At 41.6% G+C, this 22,309-nt stretch overlaps 3 protein-coding genes across 5 annotated transcripts; 2 read left to right on the top strand and 1 right to left on the bottom strand.

The window, feature by feature from the left end:
- Positions 1-551: 551 nt before the first annotated feature.
- thap7 (THAP domain containing 7) lies at positions 552-6,843 on the bottom strand. Of its 3 annotated transcripts, none has more exons than XM_042435122.1 (5): positions 6,639-6,843; positions 4,397-4,476; positions 4,153-4,290; positions 3,208-3,318; positions 552-2,031 (listed from the first exon to the last, which is right to left on the bottom strand). In XM_042435122.1, the coding sequence occupies exons 2-5, from the start codon at positions 4,474-4,476 to the stop codon at positions 651-653; spliced, it is 1,710 nt and encodes a 569-aa protein (XP_042291056.1). In that variant the 5' UTR covers positions 6,639-6,843; the 3' UTR covers positions 552-650. The 3 variants fall into 3 exon arrangements, with proteins under 3 accessions (XP_042291056.1, XP_042291055.1, XP_042291053.1); XM_042435121.1 differs by lacking the exon at positions 6,639-6,843 and adding an exon at positions 6,121-6,225; XM_042435119.1 differs by lacking the exon at positions 6,639-6,843 and adding an exon at positions 5,485-6,063.
- A 1,037-nt stretch (positions 6,844-7,880) lies between these two features.
- On the top strand, positions 7,881-16,716 carry LOC121912743 (low-density lipoprotein receptor class A domain-containing protein 4-like). Its single transcript, XM_042435123.1, has 4 exons — positions 7,881-8,505; positions 12,409-12,560; positions 12,804-12,854; positions 13,715-16,716. Exons 1-4 carry the CDS (start codon positions 8,406-8,408, stop codon positions 14,204-14,206), a joined length of 795 nt encoding a protein of 264 aa, XP_042291057.1. The 5' UTR covers positions 7,881-8,405; the 3' UTR covers positions 14,207-16,716.
- A 1,761-nt stretch (positions 16,717-18,477) lies between these two features.
- Positions 18,478-22,072, top strand: ssr2 (signal sequence receptor, beta). The gene is made up of 6 exons (XM_042435310.1): positions 18,478-18,557; positions 19,301-19,461; positions 19,923-20,021; positions 20,539-20,647; positions 20,739-20,816; positions 21,759-22,072. The coding sequence occupies exons 2-6, from the start codon at positions 19,301-19,303 to the stop codon at positions 21,867-21,869; spliced, it is 558 nt and encodes a 185-aa protein (XP_042291244.1). The 5' UTR covers positions 18,478-18,557; the 3' UTR covers positions 21,870-22,072.
- Positions 22,073-22,309: the final 237 nt, after the last annotated feature.

Below are 22,309 nucleotides of genomic sequence, written 5' to 3'. Positions count from 1 at the left end.
CACTCTGAGGTTTGTCACAGGCTGCAAAGCTCTTACTCACCATTACACCCTATATGCCAGACTTCAGTGGCCTTCATTACCCTAGTGCAGACTCAGTTAGTGGTTCATATTTATTTATAAATCCATCCTTGGTCTTCTCCCCTCTTACCTTTGTGGATATATCTCACTCAAAACGAGTAAACATTGTTTGCACTTATATGGCATCCTCTTACTGCCCATCCCTAAGGTTTGCACTGAATTTGGCAAACAGGCCTTTATGTTCTCTGTCCCTGCAGCCTGGAACCACTTACAGACAGATTTGCAGCTTGATGAGCTGATCCTGATTAGGTCATTTAAAATGTAGTGAAGGGTTTGGAGGCAAACTCAACTGGAATTTGTAATTGCTTCCTTAGATAGATTTGTTTCCTACTGTCTTGTTAGGCATATGTTTCTGTGAGTTGCTACTGTATGTTTTGTTTTATGTGGTTTTAATGTTTGCTTGTATGTCTGACAGACTGTATTGCTCCTATCTTGGCCTGGGCTCCCTTGAAAAAGAGATCTTGTAAGCTCGCCTGGTTAAATAAAGGTTTAATAATAGAAAAGTGACTTAAAATGATCAGTGTCAATGGAACAAGAACATATTGTCTGTTGTGTTCATTCAGAACATCCTGTCAGTTTATAAACTCAGTGCTCAGCTGAAGGTGAAATCCCTCCAGGTGTTCTTTCAGTTTCTCCCTTACATCTCTCATTTCCACCGATGTGCTGTTGATAACAGAATGCTGGTCACCATGTTCATCATCACACCCTGTTTCACCTCTGGACAGACCTCCAGTGTTCTCTGTCATGAGTCCAAAGTCTCCTTTAAGATCCAGTTCTGACACCAGTATGGTTTGTGCTTCGTCAGCCACTCCCTCCATCTTCAGAAAGCTTTGCAATCCATCTTCAACAGGGACAGGAACCAGGATGACCTGTCCCTCAGCATCGTCCTGTATCCAAAACAGCTGTTGCTGCAGGTCCAGATGATGCTGTTGACCCGTGGCTTCAGACTCCCTTTCACACATGTCAGAGAGCAGCAGCTCCTGCTGAGAGCCTAAAAACTGCACACTCTGCTCACAAGTATCAGACAGAGACACTGCAGCAGGGATCACATGCTGAAGAACTTGAGTTTGGAGCAGGACTTGGGAATTTGTTACATTTGAGTCACTGGTTTCTACAATTTTCCCAGAAGCTCTTTCCAGCCTGACTATCTGTATTTCTTGGTCATTTTCAGCTGTGCCACAGGTACCAGTCTCCACACTTCTCTGAATCATCAGAGAGTCCTTATGCACTGTGGGCTGGACATCTTTCCCTGTCTTTGAAACACTGCGTGCTAGCTGACCACCACCCTGCACCTGCCCTCTTCCACAGTAGAAGCAGTAACCCTTCTCCTCTTCAGACCAGCTGTTGGTGTCTGGAAGAAAACGACCCACCAATTCCATCTGATCCCCACATCTGTCCTCAAATAACCCTGTATCCTCAGACTTAGCATCAGTCTCACTATCCTGGTAAGAACCGCCTTTGCCTCGTCTGTTCTCCTCCCCTGATGTCCAGCCCCCTTTGTCTTTCGACCCATCTCGTGACACGAGCAGGGTGTGCTTCAGCCGTTTATCACGGAGCCTCAGCATAGTGCTCCGCAGGCGGTTCTCCCTCCGCCTGGCTGCATGGAGCTGTCGTAAGGCCTTCTCCAAGCAGTCGATAGCCTGGTCATAACGTCTCCTCCACAGCAGGGGGCAAAGCTGAGCATAGCTGTGCTCTTTCGGCAGATAGAAGCCTGGAGGAGGTGGTAGGCGCCTCATGTAACGCGATGGGGAGATGGAACGAGACACTAGTGGTGGTGAAGAACTATGTTCTTGCTGTGACAGCTGCTCCACCTCTGCTGTCTCTTGAGAAGATGCAGGTATGTTTTCATTAGTCTCACCAGCTGCTGCCACTGAACTATGAACTGTGGGTTCTTCTGAAGTTTGACCCTCCTCCTGCTGCTGAGTGTTCTTGTCACCTGAGCGTGGATTCTTCCTTCAGAGAAAATAAAGTGACACAGGCTGTTTGTTCCATGAGGTTTTCTTTCACATGGCAGAACATACAGACATGACAGTAACATATGACAGGTATGACATACATGACAAATGAAAGGACAAATCTTCACATTCAATGCTTAGTACTCCTATCAGCACAACAGCCAATGCAGTACAGTGTACTTTTTATTGCTGCGTATCTTCTACTTGTATAATGAGTACAGGTCAGTACTGTATAGTGTTATGGCTGTGCTGTTGTTTTCTCCTGCCTGCATGCTTTGGCAGGAGAACTGTAACTTGTTCTTATTAAGAATGTTCTTTTTCTCCATAATGTGAGTCAACTGCCCTCTGGTTTGATAAAGTAATCAATCAAATGCAATGTTGCAATGTAACGTGTGTACTGGAGAGTGCTGTCTAACGCCCTAAACATGCTCCACACAAGCACTCAAACACCAACCAGGCACTGCCAAAGAGGTCATATAGGCTAGTTAAAGCTTATCAAAGTGGTTCCAAAACCACAGTAGCAAACAAACATGGAGTCAAACAAGGTAAAGCATCAGCTACAGCTTCATAGATTATATGATGCTGATATTGTTATGTTTGAGAAGTGCAGATTAGCTGCATTTCATGCTGCTAGTGACATCTAGGGGTACCTGTGTTCACTAAGTCTACCAAAAATAACAGTAAAGGCTGCAAGTCCTTGGGCATCCTGGTGGCCTCATGGTCCATGATACATACTGCAGTAACCCAAACAACCAACTGTTCATGCTGCCACTCTAGCATTGCTGTAGACTCTCAGTCTTGTTTTCCCTGTCAAGTATTTTGGAAGTTTGTTAAGGAAAGTGCAAATAAACATTGCAGTAACAACTCATAAAAAAAATGAATAGAGTCTGTTGTTTTGCAGATTGCTTGTACTTGAACGATTCTGCTGTGTCTGCATGTAAAAATGAACCCACTACTGCCAGAACAGGGAAATTAATAGACAATAATGAGCAGATTGGCATGTTATATGTGAAATTATGTCTCAATACCATTTTACAAGCTTAACTTTTAGACTCTGTCTTGAGCCAGTACACAAGTGAGGCTCATAAACTGCTGAACAAAAGTTGATAGGTGGTACTTCCAGACTCTGCTCTTGACCAATATTAAAATCTGACTCTGTATCAATTCTGTTTACCTGACAGGAATGTCTTCTTGTTTCTGAGGAGTTCCTGATCTTTTGCATTTGGTTGCTGAAGAGTAATCAAATACTGTAGGAAATGCATCTTCTTTCAGTCTTCTGATCCCACTGTGAGTGAAAAGGTCAAACAAATTTTAGGTTGCTATTTTAAAACTATCAGCAACATATTTTGCAGCATGGTCAATAACAGTGGTCTGACATCGCCAGACCAATTCACAAATGCAAATTATTCTGGAACCTCTCAGTTCATTTTTGATTTCCAAGGGCATTATCAATGGGTGCAGACCAAAATTCCTCTGGATGCAATTGGATAGACCTACAACCAATCAGAGCAACACAATGTGTGACATAGCGCCAGTGTTTCCCATAGGGTAACTGCTTTGGGGCGGTGGTGGCAGCTTCGGGGTGGGGAGTTGGTGCACAGAGCAAAACTCGGGTGGGACTCAGCAGCCACACACTCTCCGTTCTCTATTTTTCGTTGTCAGGTTAGGCTAATCCATTGTTGCTAACTTGGAGCTAACCCCCTTCATTTTTCCAGAAGTTGGGGAAACAACGGATGTGACTTTTCTTTGTCTTTGTTCTTTTAGAGAAAATATACAGTCCAGTTTGTTTAATACTGTTGCAACAGCGGATTCAACAGATTGTTCCACATCAGTGCCAGCCATCTTGGTTGTTTACGAAAATGCCCCAATGGTGCTCCTCTGTACAGTCATCATATCAAACCTGCCTCATATTAGATAAATGACTGGCCCGTGTGATTGGCCCGAGCCGGGCCAGGTTGGCTGGAAATCTGTCTGAATGGGAGGGAGGCCAGATACATCTGCCAGAGTAAATAAAGAATGAGCTTGCAGATTCATCTGGTTCCCAGGCCACAATAACAGAAGAATGAGAGTTAAACTCTTGATATCTGTAATCTCCAATGTCCTGACTGAGTCTACAGACCTGCATCCAGTCAGTTCAAAGCTCTCAGGGGTGAAGTGTTTGGAGCAAAAGTAGACAAAGTCAGTCTGAGGATCCCAGGAGTCTGCACGGTGGGAGTTGCTGATCCAAAGGTTCCTCCGAGTTGTTCCTTTTGGTAATCTGGCCATCACAAAGACAAATTATTAGTACAAGTATACAGTATGTAGGAGTTTTTAAAACCTAGATGCGTCACCCTGATGTTCTTCAAATTGTGTAAAATGCTCACTTGTGAAAGGTGATACCAGCATTACGAGTCTCACGGTTGTCCCGAGATTTGCAGCCGCCTGCTGAGCAATGTCTGGGCATCTAAGAGTGATGCAGAGATGAGAAAAAAGTAGTCACATCTATATTTTAACACGTATCATTACATCAAGTAGTGATACATGGCAAGTATGAGAACAATTCAGAGAACACCCTGTTTGAGAATTTACTGCAACTTTTTTAATAACCATAATAAGTGCAGATCAGTGGCAGTCACTGCTGTGTTGCCTCCTGCAGGCAGCTACCCACAATGCACTACGCATGTAGCCTCCACAATCTAAATCAACAATAGAGCCACAAGAAGTTCATGTTTTCTTCACACTGCTCAACCAACCAGATGTTTCAGACAGTTCATATTTTTATGGGACTCTTTAAAGAAATTGACTACTTTCTAATCCCTGCTGGGATTGCACATCATTTCCTTCCCCAGAACCTCCCGGGCCCTGTTTCAGAAAGCAGGATTAGTGAAAACTCTGAGTTTCTTAAGCCTGAGATAAGGGAAACTCTGGGTTTTCAGCTCTAGAAAGAGAGCTAACTTAAACTTGGGGTCAGTTACCATTTTTTCAACAAACCCTGAGTTTTTCTCTATTGGTCGCACTGATCGACGGCTGTTCAAGTTCAAATCACCAAACACATTATTACTGGATCAGACTGTGAGCTTACAGTCATGTCTCTATGTCTTTGATCTATATATTGTTTAAAGCTTTATATTTTTCATCTTCAGTTGCTGCCTCCTGTGTTTTGTCCCCTTCAATTAAAGCTGAACAAATATATGTAAAATGTAATGTAGCTACAGCCTGATACACAGTCAGAAATGTAAGTCTGGTAAATGATGAATTAATGGACGACACTGAATACAACTTTATTGTGTTAACATATTGACACTTTTCCCGCTGTTTGTCATGCCTGCTTTCTGAAACAGGCCCCTGGAGTTTCTCTGTACTGTCCTGTCATACACCATATGGACTAACTGACTGTATATGGACAGGCTGCACAAAACCAGGTCCATAAAGAAACGGTTTTTCCACTTTGCTGTAAAGGATCTTGACTGACCTGCACGGAGTCCAGAGTTTTTCTTTCTTTTTTCATGTGTTTATCTATTTATTTCTCCTAGTTTTGAGTCTTGATCCTGTATTCATTGCTGCTTTTTGTACCATCACTTGATGGCACTGTTCCCTTTTTTATACACTGCTCTTGATTTCAGCAATAAAGTTAAAGGAAAAAAGTTGACATTTCTCTGTGTCCTTATATCTAGACAGTCTGACAATTCCGTTAATGCCAAGGAAAATGGCTCGGAAATAAAACAGACGTCAGTATTTAGACTTTTACATCTAGGTTAGCCATGGAAAGGTTGTTTTTGGGGACCGCTGTGGCCGGTGGTTCCAGCTACATGTGATCCCCAGACTTACAACTGGATTTTAAACAACTATCAATTCACGCACATTCGGTTTTGAGAAAATACAATGAAACGTGGAATAATTGTTATTGCCATTCAGCGGCGGTCCCATCATCTCCTGCTGCTTAACTTTGCCACGCTAATTTAGCTTATGTAACAAGCTAGCCGGGAGCTAGCGAAAAGCTAACCCGTTGTGAACGTAATAGACATGGCGCGTGTTATTGTTTTCGCTTCATACGTATGTTCGTCAAACGCAAGAATGCATGATGATTTAGTAATACTAAAAATATTACCCCTGCACGGCAGATTTCGACCTCACGAAGATGGCTGATCTTTTCTTCTTCCACCTTCTTCCTACTTTTCCTCGTCCTCTTTTTTGTAAATAAAACTTTATTTAAAACGTGGCGCACACTACGAAAATTATTTGAATAAATAAAACAACGCTAAAGACCCGGGAAACAGACACTAGAAAGACAGCAAACAAATAAAAATGACAAAAATCAACTTTAAGAGGCATTTAATGCATTAAATTGCGAATTTGCAATGCTTTTTCTTTACAACCGATGGGCCTAAATGCGTTCTCCTGTTAATTGTTACACTTTGTTGTTCCACAACTGCCATGTGCAGTAAAGTTAGGAGTTCCCCCGGTAAATTGTTTTGCATGTTTGCTGTGAAAAATAACATGTTTAATTGTCTCTGGTAGTGTAGTGTAAGTAAGTTTGCAGGTTATTATAGGGTATTGGGGGTAAATTCCTTGAATTTAACGCAGTCTATGCTGCATTTTCCTTATCACTATCATGCCATTGCCAACCTGTCTCTCTCTGGTGCCTTAATGAATCACACGCGTCTGTCGCGGTCCGGTGCTAAATGCTCTTGTCTGCAGACCAAAGCCAAGGAACCCCTGGTTTACATCAACTTGTCTGCAGCCAGGTTCTCTTGATAGCTTTTTCAATGAAGACACAGGCCCAGTATCACATACATTCACGGCCAGTCAGTGCATCCTTTGGAGTTTACTTCCTATAGTAGGATATAACGGACCAATAGGCTATTGATTGACTTGGGTTCTGTCCAATCACAAACATGAATTGTTGTCCCTACCTTTTCCGTTTTGTGAAATGTTTTTACTGATATGTTGTTGTGTTTTGACCCTCCGGGCCACCGTATTTCTGCACTGTGTTTCATGTTGCAGTGGATATGTTCATTTTACTGATATCGTTCACATTCTACTATGGAGCTTTTTTGATTTGGGTAAATGGAGAAAACATTTTGGCTATGTGCTCATATATTCTTTATTACAGTCTCTTCCTCTGCTTGGCTCTTCCTTCTGGAACAGACTGTGGTCTCTGAACTACTTGGTGTGTCTGGTGGCTTCCCAGTCTGTCAGTCAGACCTCTGTCTTGGTGTCTGCTCTTGGATCCTATGAGCCACCTATGAACCACCTTCAGAATGGGAATCAGACATATAATAATGTTGACCGGTTGACCCCCCCAGTTCCTCTGCTGTCTGTGCATACAGAATGACTGACACAGCTATGTTCAGGATTTTAATAATTAGTAAAACTCTATAATTTCTTAATTACAGTAAATGACGAGGATTGCTTTGCATTTTTTTCAGTGTGTGTTTTCTGCACCAGCTATCTGCTGTCAATAGCTGAGGCATTTTGCGGAGGCTTTTAAAAACTTAATTTTTCCAATTTACAACAGAGAAAAGAGCAGCAGATATGTGACAGTTTACAAAATGGTAACATCACGTGTTATTACTAACATGTATCCTACTGTACAGTGTAAACACCATTCATTTAATTGTTCACACTCGTATGGATCCCCTGATCTACTGTATTCAAGCCAGTTTATATGAGAACCCTTGTAGGTTTGTGGCAGGAGTTGGATTCAGTCCTCTCCCCTGCAGACACTACCATTAGGTCCTGATTGTTTCATCTTAGATTGTCCTCTGGTGTGTATATTTCCAAACAAATATGCATGTCTTAAATTCTTCCGCTGGGAATGTATACATTTTAATTAAATGAATTCATTACATTTCCTCATACCAGACAGTAAGGCTGGGGCCTGGGGCAGTTGCCTATTTTGCCCAGTCGAGATGGGTTGCCATTCTGTTAGTCTTATAGTCTGCTAGCGGCGATCTTTTTCAGTCTGGATGGTCTGTCTGGGTCTGCTCCTCCAGCCCCCACCCCCCAACCCTCCCTCTCTGACCGCCGTCCGCCATTGTCCCCATCCCTTCCTCCCCCACGGATCACTGACAGGAGGAGAGAGGAGGAGGCGGGCTGTAAATCAGAGCACGTCCCATAACACACACACACACACACACACACACACTCACACACACACACTCCTCTGCTCAGCTGAAAGCACCACGGGGCACTAAAGGAGAATGTGTCACAGTATGTTAAGATGAGGATAGTCCATGTACCACACGGAGCTCCAGGGTCGTGATGTAGGCTGTGTGAGGAGTCTCGGGTCTCGGGGTGGGCGCTGACAGGCTGCTGGACCGGTCGCTCCTCTGCGCCCCTCGGCTGCCGGCTGCCGGCTCAGCTCCCCGGCGTCCCGGCGCTCCCTGTCTCATGCGAAACAGAACGGTCCCGGCAAGCTCCAGCAACACAAAGTCCAATGGTTTTTGCTTCTGCAGCTGCACCGGACCCCAGCCACAGGGCATGGATATATGTAAGTCTTTCTGTTTTTTTTTTTTTAAAGACAAATCTGCTCATTTCCGGGCGAGGTTAAACGCCGCTATGTGATAACGAGTGTAAATGCTGCTTAATATGACAGTAACTTCTATCGTAGCCGTCTAATTACTGAGCAGAAGTAACACTTGAGTTAACACACTGTATAATATAAGACCAACAGCACAGTCACCAGGAGGCTGATAGATGTGATGGCTGGTATCTGCAGCTGTAGCCCATCGGCTACAGGCCGGTCTCATCACATAACTGTTAGAGTTTATGCAGCCTATGAAAGTATGATAGGAGCCAGGCTTGAACTGAAATACATTCATTTACCTGCTGGTTGGCAATAGCTTTTCCATTTGGATTCATTGATGCCAAACCATGTGTAGGATAAGCATGGAAGTGAACTCTTGACCATGTATTTGACAAAAATCCCAACTCAAGGGCCACTTACGTGCTTTTTCATCAGATATTGCTTATCACATGACTGAAGCTCCATCAGCTTTAGAGTTGACAAAGTTACCTGTTCCACTAAACAACTGCTCATGCATTTATTGTTCTCTTTGCTTTCATTTACGTTGCTACATTCAGTCCAAAGAATTTCAACCTGTCCACCATAATTACACAGTGAACGCTTGTGGATGCAGACTTGCATCATCAGAAGTGGACAACAAGACAACAAGGTGATAGAATACCAATAGCAACACCACTGCACACAACCTTCAGTTCTGACCAGTCAGGAACAACGTCAGACTGCATGTTTCTCACTACTCATCTCTAATATTGTCTTACTGTATCAGTGTGGGGGATGGATGTATTAAGAAAAGTGGATACTGCATTCCAAGATGGCGCCACATTCATTCCAAATGCCATATGCTGAGAGACTTTTCAGGCTTCCATGGTTTTGGGCCCTCAGAGCCCAAAAATGCCCCCAGTGCTGTTCCTGGGGGGGGGGTTTGATCTGGAGCCACTGTGGTAGACAGGTTGGGCATTTGGGTATTTGAACACAACCTCTTTTTATCTACAGCATAAACCAAATACTGCTCAAATGCATTTTTAACTAACAGCGGCTCTATAGAGGCGTGGTACTGCTGCAAAACGTTGCTGAGAATAGATGCAAAGTGACATGGCTCGATTACGCATTTTCATTTCATATACTGGAACTGTTGACAGCTGATTATTTTGTGAGTTGCATGGTTCACAGTGCTGTGATTCATGTGTTTTAAACAGAGCATGAAAGGGCCTTTTTGACAGCTACTGTTACCTGGAGCAAACAAAGGATCAGAAATGAATTTGGGCTTTATGTCGCTGATACTGATCCATCAGAAACACGCCTGGATCACTGCTGATCATCTGAACGCTCACATTCACTTTACTTCTTTGTCCTGATGTTATGATCATAGAAGAAGTGCACAGGGGAGGCCCAAGCATAAGCTCAAGTTATAGGGGATGTAGAGAGGGCTGATGAGACAACAAGATGAACACACACACACACACACACACACACACACACATCAGGTTTATTAGCAATGCACCAGACTCCTCATTACAGCCGGCTGCTGTCTCAGCGCGCTCCTCCCCAGGGTCAAGGGTGAAAGGTGAAGGCCTGTCAGTCACTGCCAGCGTCTGAGCCTTTGTGTCTCTGCTCTCTCTTTGTTCACTCAGCGGGTATCAGACACATACACACATTCTCTGTTTTCTCTGTTTTGTTGACTTAGCTTAAACCTGACGAAAACACAAAACTTTACATGTTTGCAGTGGCACAAATGTATGTGTTTACATGAATGCATTACATATCTGTGCTTGTTAGTTCCAGCGTTTGGAGCTCCGGAAGTCCGGAAGCTTTTTCTATTTCTGAGCGTGCAAAATTTAAAAATGTACACTGTCCCTTTGCACCGCAACCCATCGGCAATATGATTGTCATTAACGCTACTATGAGGATAGTAATCATATGAATAATCATATTTTTCAAGTGTTTATTACAACACGTTGTGTGTAAATATTGTTTAAGTTAGACTTAAAAAAATACAACATATGCTTTAAAGTCATTGTTAAGTCAAGCTAATTTTCTTTATTGCCATGTAGCCCCAAATCACTAGTCACTAAACTGCCTCAGAGGGTTTTATGACACCTTCTGTCATCTGTCCCGTAGTTCAGATAATGAGAAACTCCCCCAAAAAAACACTGTGATACAACAGGATATGAAGTCAGTAATTGTAGCATTAGTATACAACAGCAAAGTCATTTGCTGTTATGGAATCACATCATTTTAAAGACAAAGTGCTGTTCATTACCTCAGATGACACAATGATCAATTGAAAAATATAACACAATATTCAGTTTGACAAATTACTTTGTTAAAGTAAGTTATAACATGAGTGATTTTCATAGCAACTGAAATGTATTGTAGTAAATTATAGCTCTTGGTGTCACCCCTTTCACTTGTGATAGCTACATTCTACTGTTCATGTGGGGCATTGATAGAAATGAATGTATCGGTCTGGTTTTTAAAGAAGAACAAAGTAGTTCTAACAGCTTTGCTTTTTTTTAATAAAACAAATCATACTCTTAGTTAGAATGAAAAAAATATTTGTATAAACACATCATTTTAATATCTGATTGACCTACAGTTGGTAATGTATGTGAGACAGATAAATCAATCAATTAATCATTATTTATTTGTCACATGTAATCATATCAGTTCCTTCAATTTGTGCATAAAAAAAGAGTTTTAAAAGAGAGAGCAGATGGTGTCTGGTCTGCTGAGCTCTGGCAGGCTGATCCTGCTCAGCTAACCAGCCTCAATTATTAAACACTGTGTGTGTGTGTGTGTGTGTGTGTGTGTGTGTGTGTGTGTGTGTGTGTGTGTGTGTGTGTGTGTGTGTGTGTGTGTGTGTGTGTGTATTATATAGTGTCTAGACATGTGTCTGGTCTGAGGAATGAATGATCCCTACTCTTAAGAGTCATCCAGCTCCCCACCTCACAGTTTCAGCTGATTGGCTGGGCTGTCTGTGTGATTGTTTATTATATAAATCTATTTTGTTCTTCTTTAAAAAAAACCAGACAGATACACACATTGATATCAATGCCCCACACATGAACAGTAGAATGTAGCTATCATAAGACTGCCAAGTCCCTCTCAACCAACTGAAAGGGGCAATTCATTTACTACAACCATACATTTGAGTTGCTATTAAAATCACCCATTTTATAACTTATTTTTTTATTTTATAACTATATATAACTACCTACCACCTATTAGTGGGTGAATTCTGCTTCACAATGAAAGGAAGAGCTGGCATCAAAGGATCAAAAAGTAGCATCAGTATGAAAGCTTGGCTGTCACAAGCCAGTTATCCTTGTGGTAACTTTCTTGCACCTCCTGCTTTGCATTTTGTTCTCATATTCTATGTCCAAAAGCATTTGTGAGCAGAGAACATTGTATACTGCACAGTATGGAGAACAGGGGCATCACAACTGGAACAGGAAACACAACCTTTGTTTTGTGGGAGTCATTACCATGAGCTGGGGGAGGTGTTCTAGGTTAGTTACTTGGTGCTTGACCCCTCAACTCTCTGCATATTAAGCAGATGTGATACCCACTTTACTGCTTAACCAGGTCTGATGACACATATACCACCATGTATGCAGCATAGGGTGCATGCATGGGACATACCAGCTGGGTGAAACCAATCTCCTTTTTCAAAAGTTCTGGCTGATTTTCAGTCTCACAGTTAGTCTTGTTATTATTCTCAAGTACCCATCTCAGTATCAGCCTCATAAATCCACTACCGCTCAGGCTCTAATTGAGAAAGGGGGAATTGTATCCATTGGCTCAAATGCTTGGGAGTATATGGAATCCTGTGACAGAGTGTTTCTATCCATCTCTCTGTGTATGCAGCTGAACTGGAGTTTGTTCAGATGATAATTATCCTGCTGGTGATGACCTTCATGATGGTCGTGATCATCTGCCTGCTCAACCACTACCGGTTGTCAGCCCTGGCCTTCATCAGCAGGCTCAGCCACACCCAGAGAGACCAGGCCACACAACTGGTAGGTGACATTGCTACCGCACTGGGAGATGCTGGGAATACTGGGAGATTTTTTTTACACTGGATAAGAAAAGGGATACCAAAAGATACCAAAATCAAAAATGTCTCTAGTCAATTGGATGGTTGAATTTTGAGGCTCTATGTTAACAGTTTAAGTAGTGATGTGTGGGTATGTGTGTGTATTAATTTGTGGTATATTTTTGATTGATATGAGCTTGTTTTTAACCGCTTCTCCCTCTCTCAGGATGCCAGCGTGTGGTCAGACAGTGTGCTGACTCAGCAGAGAAACGGTGAGGTGAGTAATGCCTGTCGTGCTTTACCTGAGCCTTTTGTTTCAGAAATCTTTAACCTGTAGCGTTCCACCCATCCATCTAGATCTCACAAGTTTTGTAACTTTTGGAAACCGACAATCACTCTTTTTTTCATTCTTTGCACCATTACTTCTGTCAGGTTTCTTGTGTACAAATGAGTGCAATGCCATGAAAACCTTCAAGGAGAAACGAGAATGTGTGCACCATTAACTCCGTCTGAATGTTTTTGAGTCTGGCCATTCAAAAGAGCTAAAAACGCTTTCGACTGTAGACATGTTCACATGACACATTGTACAAGCTAGTTTGTTTCAAGCATAGCCTGACCTTGAACAGTTTCCACTGGAACTTTTCTAGGAACCCAGGTGACAATTTCAGGAACTTGGGAACTTAACTTGTGTTTTGACTGGATGAACCAGGGTCTTAAAACAGTTTGACAAGCCATAGTTGGGGGCAGTACTCTCTGATGGCCAAGGAACTGTTGGGGCTGAATGTTGCTGATAGGTCAAAACAGACACTGTGTCTCCCTTTCCACCTCCATGTCTTCTTTGGATCCTTACATACATACAAATAGGAATGTTGAAAGGAGACTTTTAGTTCCTGATTTAGTTCTTGAGTTAAGTTCCTGTGGCTCCTCAGTAAGTAGAACTGTTTGGTCAAAAAGGAGTATAAATATTTCTAAACTAAACTAACTAAATATTTCCACGAAATAGTTCCAGAAAAAACTGGAACTAAACTCATATAAATTCACTCACCCAGTCCACCTGGGCCACTTAGTATCACCTACCATATTTACCTGTCTGATGATTTAAATGGGTTCCTTTGCTCTGTGTTTGTCTCCATTCAGGTGATGTGTAGCCACCTGAACAGGAACTTGCCACGTTTCATGCAGCAGCAGCAACTGTGTCGCTTGCAGCCCACCTACCCCCACCTGCCACAGGAGATCATCAACCTTCCCCCGATCATCTGCCTGTCAGATGGGGAGGAGCTGCCGCCCTACAAGGGTCCATGTAGCTTACAGCTCCGCCACCCAGACCAGCAGCTGGAGCTGATCCGAGCCGCTGTGCGTGCTCCCCCGAACCGGACCGTTTTTGATAGTGACCTCATAGACATTTATATACACAGCAAGAGACTACAGACCCCCAAAAGTAACTCTGGAACCAATGATTCCAGTGCAAGGATGGAGGGTCCCCCGCCCTCCTACAGTGAGGTGATGGGGGATTACCCTGCCTCTACAGCCTGGTTAGGACCTAACAGTTCACAGACAGTGTTCCACACTGGCAGCAGTGACCCTGTAAGCACAAGAAAGGCCTCCACTGACTTAAACAAGAAGAGTTGACGGAAGGAAGCAGAAGGGAACTGAAATATACTGAACAGTCTCTATCACACCTGAGAGGAGAGCTCTACCGCCACACTAAAGACGAACTAATCCCAGGTGCTGAAGATTTTATAGGGCGGGTCCGTTATTTTTTGTTTTTTTTGAGGTTTTTATATTGTTCTGAAGCTTCACATCAGTGTCCCATATGTATTCAAATCCAAAAATTCAAATTTTGGTCGAAGTACGTATGTTTTAGCGTCACAATGCTAAAAAACCTTCTAAAAACTTTTTTCCCACATGACCTGACGCAGGTTTTCTGCATGATGAGGTTGCTACATATAAAGTGAAATAAACCCTCTAGCCCGCCTAGCCAGTAGCCACAGAGACAGACTGAGTACTCATTGTTGCTACCGCTCTGCTAAACGCGCTAACAGACACACACAGACGGCGCAGTCACTGTTCCTGCTGCTCATAGTTTGAAAAGTAAACTCTGAGCTCTCCTCCTCCCACGAGGAAACGACTCCAGATCTCAGCGGCACTCAGCAGTTGTCTGTCCCTCCACTCATCTCACACACTCAGACTCAGCACTGCGACATCACTCGTAGTATATCTGGACAATTTTTCATGGGAGAGGCGCTCTAACCCATTGCTAACGGCTGAGCGGGCGTTTCCATTTGAACAACCCACAAAAAACACAGATGGAGTTGTCCTTTAAGGAATATTAAAGCTGCAAGATATTTTTATTAGGTGCTAAAAATCTCTCCTTTTGTATGCGTTTCTTTTCTGTATGCTGATGTTATGTACATGCTGAGCCCAGTCATTTGGAAATAAGTGATTTTCTGTTTTGATTCACCAGACCGTGATTCACACTGCTGTTAGTCATGGGGATGTGATGTAAGAGAATCAGAAGTCACTCTGACTTGTTTCAAAGCAGAGGATGCATAGCAATATGTAGTCTAGCTCAGTGCCATTGCATTGAACTGCACTGACTTGGGTTGATGCTCATACTGAACCATTGAATTCAAAAGCATTGTAGTTGAATACATTTTAGTTATTTAAAGATAATTCTAGTGTTAAACAGTTTACATTTGAATGTGAACGACTGAAATGGAATTAAATTAATACAGCAACAATGAATGAATCCAGTAATGAATCCATTAATTGTTTAGTCTATGAGATGTCACAGAATAATGACAAATAACCCTCATAAGTTCCCAGAGCTTAAAGTAAGGTCTTCAGATTCCTTGTTACCCCCTTATTTAATTAACAGTGATATAAAACAAGCAGCAAGAGATTGGAACACAGCAAGTATTTGGCATTTTGCATGATAATAATTTAAATGACAAATGGATCATCTATAATTTACTGTGTAGCTGTGGTGACACACAGTAAGATTCAAGTTCAGCCTCAAAAATAGGAATAGCTTTAAATTCAGAAGTTCAGTATGAGCAGGGCAGTGTGTGCCGGCACTGATTTCACATCAAACCATCCAGCCGCACACTAGAGTACATCAAATCCAGGATGAGCTTAAAATGACATAAACACTATTTAAACATCAACACTGATGAGAGATATTATATTGTATATTAGGGTAGGGCTAGAGTTAGGGTTAGGACATGTGCCAATAAGAAAACCACATTTTTCTAATGAATCATCTCAACTTTTAATATTTGTCACACACTTGTTTTTCAAAAAAACATGCCATGTGTATGTGTGAAATGAAATGACTCTGTCAGTGATGTCGTTTCTACTGAAGACTCACTGATAACAGCTGGAACTGTCGTCCATACACGTTACAGAAAAGAAATAACGGCAATATCTCTGTACCTGGACAAAATGTTTTGAAGTGCTTTTGAGACCTGATGCCATGGAGCCAGTGCTTGTTAGTGGGATATGCTTTGGATGAACCCACATAAAAGAGTATTTATTTTTATTTATCTAATGTTGCTGCTTGATGAAATGTTAACATGTATTTGTGATTTAGCAGAATTTGAATTTCAGCCACTCAACTTTTAGTTTGACCATAATCTCCCACAGTGTAGCCTGAGCAGGGACTCAGAACCCAGGTTACCTGTTGTTTAGCTCTTGCTACATGCTGCTGCTGCTTTATTCTGCTGCTATCTGTTTTAGTATGTTCCCTTTTCCATTTTCATGTGTTCAAATTTGTATGTAGGGAAAAATATCAAACATAGATTTTTGTCTCCTTAAACATGCCTTTTTCCTCTTGTAATTTCCAGTTTACAGTTTTTCAGACTTGTTTTCAGTAGGGTTTGCACGTTACATGAATATGAGCTAACTCTGTGCCTGATGGTGACACTGGATCGACCACAGGAAACCACTTGCACTCAAAAAGCCCCCACCTCTGTTGTGCCTCACTTCTAATGGTGCTTTTTCAGCAGTCTGACTCCTGAGTCTTTATCTGTACAGTACTGTATATAAACGTTAATATATTATGCACGTGCCCTACCCAGTGGGTAGAAAAACCACAAGAGAACATTGCTACTGTAACAATGTAAAGACATTAAAGCAAAGAGAATGCATCAGGATGTGTGGTGTCTTTTTTTTAGAGGAAACAGAGAACATGTGACTTTATAGTTGTGAGGTAGAATGACTAGACATTTAGCAGTTCCAACATCGCTTTAGAGCTTTGTCCCACAAACTGTCCCAGTTCATCATGATTACAATACTTACAGCTTGAGGATTTAGTATATTCACAATGAGAACATTCTAAAATGATGCTACAACTTCAATAAATAAACTAAATTCCTTGATATTGACTGTGATGTTGTCCCACAATGAAAGGCATAGTGCAAAGGCAGAAGCTAAATATGTAAAAAACAAAACCCACCTTAAACTATTTTTACCATTTCAAAGAACTGACTAAAAAAGGTGCACATACAAACATGTTGGGCATAGTGATGTCATAGTTTACAGGGCAGCTGTCGCTCAGGAGGTAGCATGGGTCGTCCAATCAGAGGGCTGATGGTTCCATTCCCGGCTCCTCCAGTCACTTTGGATAAAAAGTGCTATATCGCTCCTGATGAGGAGGTTGGACCTTGCATGGCAGCCTCTGCCATTGGTGAATGTTGGCATGTGTTGTAAAGCACTTTTAGTGGTTGGTAGACTAGAAAAGTGCTATATAAATGCAGTCCGTTTATCATATAGTGATGTCATCAGGGTTACCTCACTTTGGGAATGGAGACAACAAATGTATAACATAAAGCCTGTGTTACCAACTGGAGGTGGAGAGTTTGAAAGATGTAGGCATTTACCAGGTAGAAGGTCCAAGGCAAGATGCATTATAGAAAATGTAGGATTAAGTGTTTTTGACCCATACTAGGGATTACAGATCAGATTATCTCAGTTTCTGCTGGACAGATTTTACTATTTTCAATCTGTCTCTTGGGATTCCCTGAGCTTTATACAACAATACAAAACTCCTGGAGTATTTATTTGAATTATGTAGGGGGCACTTGGGATTAGTATGGTGGTCCTGTGGTGCAAAACACAACAATATTTCACAAAAAACAAATGTTTTTGGCCCAGCATCCCACTATACATCCATGGCCAATTCAGTTTTGTTGTTGTGTTTTGCACCTCAGGGCCACTGTAGTTTAGACTTTAGGGAACAAATGATGCTGCAAAAACTGTGGGTCCCTCATTTTGATATGAATCCAACACACATATTGACATTTAAAAGTTTACTGAGACAGGTTACTGAGAACTGAGACATTTATTTAAAGGGAGAAATAGTAGTATCACAATATGAAAATTCAATTCAAATGAATCCATCACTCCATACTAAAAATACTTGCTATTCTATTTAAAACATATCCAGCATATATATTATAGAGGGGAGTCAAACACACTGTGGGATCAGGACTTCATTAATACACTACAGAGCTGACCTGAGACCTGGAACTACATTTACTCAATTACAATTTTGAGGCACTTGTACTTTACTTAAGTAGCCTATTCCACTCCACATTCCAGTGTGTAATATTGTACTTTTTACTCAACTACATTTATCTGACAACTATAAATACTAGTTAGAAACATTTTGAATGCAAGACTATTACTTGTAATTCATTCTTACATTGTTGGATAGCTACTTTTAGCTGAATAAAGAATCTGAATACTTGTTTTATCATAACCATGTTATACCATGTCATAATAACAGTGTTTGTCCAGAGTCCACATATACGTGTCGTATTTCCCAGTGATTCCGCCTCCAGGACACTTGGGGCGCTGTGCTGTTTGGAGCCTATATTAAGCTCCCCGGTACACGTCATGCAAACAGCAGCTTTAAGCTTCTGAGCATGCGCGTCACTAGCTCCTTCAACATCTGGGCTGCGAAGAGGACTTGTTAACGGTAAGAGTGTGTTCTTTTATTCCCTGTTAACTCTACAAATTGCACTCTTTTTCTGATTTGTTGTTTTAAAACCAGATACATGAACATTACTTGCTCCATTTCTTTCAAGTAAATGAAAACTGTGAGCGATGTTATTTAGTGTAATTCTGTCAATGAAAGCTAACCCAAGTTGTGTCTTGTCAAGTCCACGTAAGCGTCTTTAACAATCAGTCTTCAGCTCTCTTACTTACAGACAAGCTAAAATGTAACACAGCTATTATTCGTACTTCATCTATTTAAGAATGCTCTCCACTGTAAAAACAGAACGACCGCTATTGTTTTTTTTAAGGAAGCTTTGATTAATAACTGTTAAGCTAGGTCCGTTTGCAGCTAACTGTTAACATTAGCCATGAACGTATTTTAATGAAAGCAAATTAAGTCTAATTGGACCTTTTTGTCCGAAAATAAAACCTTCCGTATTTCCGTGATTTTTTTTTTCCGTATACGTGTGTTTTTTTTGTTTTTGTTTTGTTTTTTTAACTAATTTTTTCAGACTATGTTACTGTTGGTTAGGTTAAGTAAAGTCTGAAGTGAGCCTTCTACTGCACAGCCAAACCATGGACATTACTGTGCTGCTGAAACAGCCTCCACTCTTCTGAGAAGGCTTTGCACTAGAATATGTATAATATACAATAATATACTCTATCTCTCCGATAATTCTTTTTTTCTGTTAACTAGAACATTGTGGCCTGTTTTCTTTTTAGATGACGAAGATGCTGCACATATTTGTAGTTCTGGCCCTGCTCGGCCTGGGCTCAGGAGAAGAGGGAGCCCGTCTGCTGGCCTCTAAGTCTCTGCTGAACCGCTACGCAGTGGAGGGTCGCGACCTCACCCTGCAGTACAACATCTACAATGTGGGCTCCAGGTAAGGAGAATACTGTACTGTAGCACTGACAGAGGTTTTCAGTAGATTGTTAGTTGACACTGTGTGTGTGACACAAATCTTTGATATGTGGGAAACATGATGGCTGGTGAGTGAATAAACTTTGGAATTTAAGATTAGAGCAACTTGATTGGATCAATATTCACTCCATGTGAAGCTGTGATACAAATCCATAGACATACTTACCTTCAGTGTTGGCAATTAATAGGAATTCATCATCATAACATGAAAAAGACATCAGAATGCTTATGATTCATATAGACATGAGACTGATCTGACTTCTCATTCAGAAAGAAAGTGAATAATGTTTGCCAAAATGTTGAGCTTTTCCTTTTATATAGAGTTGTAGATAAATGAGCTAGCGACACCCAGCTGTATTTTACAGACATTTGTCAAATGGGAAAAGCTAATGAAACACTGTATCTGTGTGTCTGTGTCTACAGTGCTGCTCTGGAGGTGGAGCTGTCTGATGATTCTTTTCCTCCTGAAGACTTTGGAATTGTTTCAGGAATGTTGAACGTCAAATGGGACAGGATCGCACCGTATCCTTGAACTTAAATGTCTTTCTAATGGTCTTCTCACCCTGCAGTTGTTGTTGTTGTTGTTGTTGTTGTTGTTTTAGGATGGAAATCAGGTAGAGTAGTGTAAAGAGAGACAGCCCATCAACTATACCTCTGTTACTCAGGCCTCCACAATGCTCGTCCACAAGTTTAGTTGTTCAGGGGGAGCTGAGAAGCACTAATACAGGTCAACAGCACACATTTGGAATATGAAAGAGCAACATTTGTTTCAGACAATGTGACACAAAGACTTCCGAGCTGGTGTTGGGCTCTAAAATGTTCAACCTCTCTGATCTGACACAACAGAAACACTAGAGAATAGATCAGACTGTATGAGGTCTTCTTTTTTGAATTGCTTTCATATATGCATAGATGGACTCTTCATCTTTTGAAAAGAATTTCTCCACAACTAAAGAATGTAATAAATGTTTTTACACCTCTTCATGTGTTTACTTGAGATGAGAGTAAATGTTGTCATCCTTAATTCTGGAACGTTCAGAGCCAGCAATGTCTCTCACACGGTGGTGCTGCGCCCCCTGAAGGCCGGTTACTTTAACTTCACCTCTGCTTCTGTCAGCTACCTGGCCCAGGAGGGAGGCCAAGTAGTGGTAAGACCAGATGAACTTCATGAATCAAAGCAGTGAAAGTGTGTGTGTGTGGTGAAGTGAAGGAAGCTGAAGTGTCTTGTCATTCCTGTAGGTCGGCTACACCAGCGCCCCCGGCCAGGGAGGCATCCTGGCTCAGAGGGAGTTCGACCGGCGTTTCTCCCCACATTATGTAAGTGTTTCTCACTCACACCATGTCTGCACAGGAGGTGTTCACACACATGTTGAGTGTAGGTCACTTAGATTTGAGCCTAACACACAATCACTGTAGTTACGTCCATGAAATGGAGGTAAATAGACTTAAAAGCCTACAAATAAGCTTTGTGTCATGTTTGCGTGCCTATAGCACAAGTGGAACACGGCCCATGTGGACAGCTTTATTGATTGTATCTGTTCTGACAGACGCGTGTGAGATGGACAACAGAAAAACGTTGTGTGTAGACATGGCTGACCAATGACTTCTGTAAACAGAAGCTCTGCAGTACTTCCTTTCTCTTAGGTGAGGAAGCAAAGGACCAAAATAGATTTTCTATTGAATGTGTAGTAAAAAGTCATGGAAAGTTTCCCCAACAGCGTACTGTACACTAATTCTAACTTTGATTTAAATGATTTGTAGATTTATGAATTCGACCTTTATTTACATAGGGAGGCCCAATTAGAGCTGTTCACTCTCTTGTGTGTGGGTGTCCTGTGTGAAGGACAGTACAAGCAAAAGTGTGACAAAAAAAGCAAACATTAAAGCATTTAGAACCACAACTGTGATTAAATAAAATACACACAAAACCAGTAATAAATACATGTGAGTAATAATCTGCACTCACTCACATCTGACCATTGCAGGTTAAGACAGTGATGGACTCAATTAAAAGTAAAATCAGTTTCATCCATCTGAGAGGAGCAAAATGTTTATTTATTTTTATTATCATACCACAGTAGGGCTGTCAACATGTATACATGGTGTGTATTTCTTAGTAATAAGTGTAGAATTGTTATACATCTGCTGTTGCATCAGTGTCCCTGGTGTTTTTGATAAATAACTATTTCTATAACAAAAACACTTCTGACAAAGGAACGTTTCTGGGCTGTCTCTTGACCCTCGCTTTCCTCTCTGTAGCTGGACTGGGCTGCATTTGGCGTGATGACTCTGCCCTCCATCGGCATCCCTCTGCTCCTCTGGTACTCCAGCAAGAGGAAGTACGACTCACCAAAGGCTAAGAAGAACTGAGAGGGCACTGCTGGGTTTAAGGCTGGGGGAGGGTGGAACTCAAAGGGTTAAGTGGGCACAGGATCTCTGAATAGCTTAATAACCCATATTGGGGGTGAAAGATAAGAAGAAGAAAAAAAATACAGTGACCAAGGAACGTGACTATAATTAGATCGAACAAGCCGGTTCTACAGGAAGTAGAACAACAACAGAAAGATGAAAAGCTTCAGTATGGTGAAGTTACAAACCATGAGCAGGTACATGAAATCCTCTGCAGCTCAACTTCACCAGCTGCTGCTCATTCCTTCATATTTGCAAACGGGTTCATGTGAGAGAACAATTACAACAGCAGTTACTACTGTAACAAGTTTGGTATTTTGTAATTGTGTGTGTGATTAATTAAACTCAGATTTGAAGTTGTTAAACTTCAAAATAAATGAATAAACACTATCTGGGTTTTT

The sequence above is a fragment of the Thunnus maccoyii genome, chromosome 15 (genome assembly GCF_910596095.1).
Source record: "Thunnus maccoyii chromosome 15, fThuMac1.1, whole genome shotgun sequence".
Classification (NCBI taxonomy): domain Eukaryota; kingdom Metazoa; phylum Chordata; class Actinopteri; order Scombriformes; family Scombridae; genus Thunnus; species Thunnus maccoyii.
This window is presented reverse-complemented; position numbering and strand designations above follow the sequence as displayed.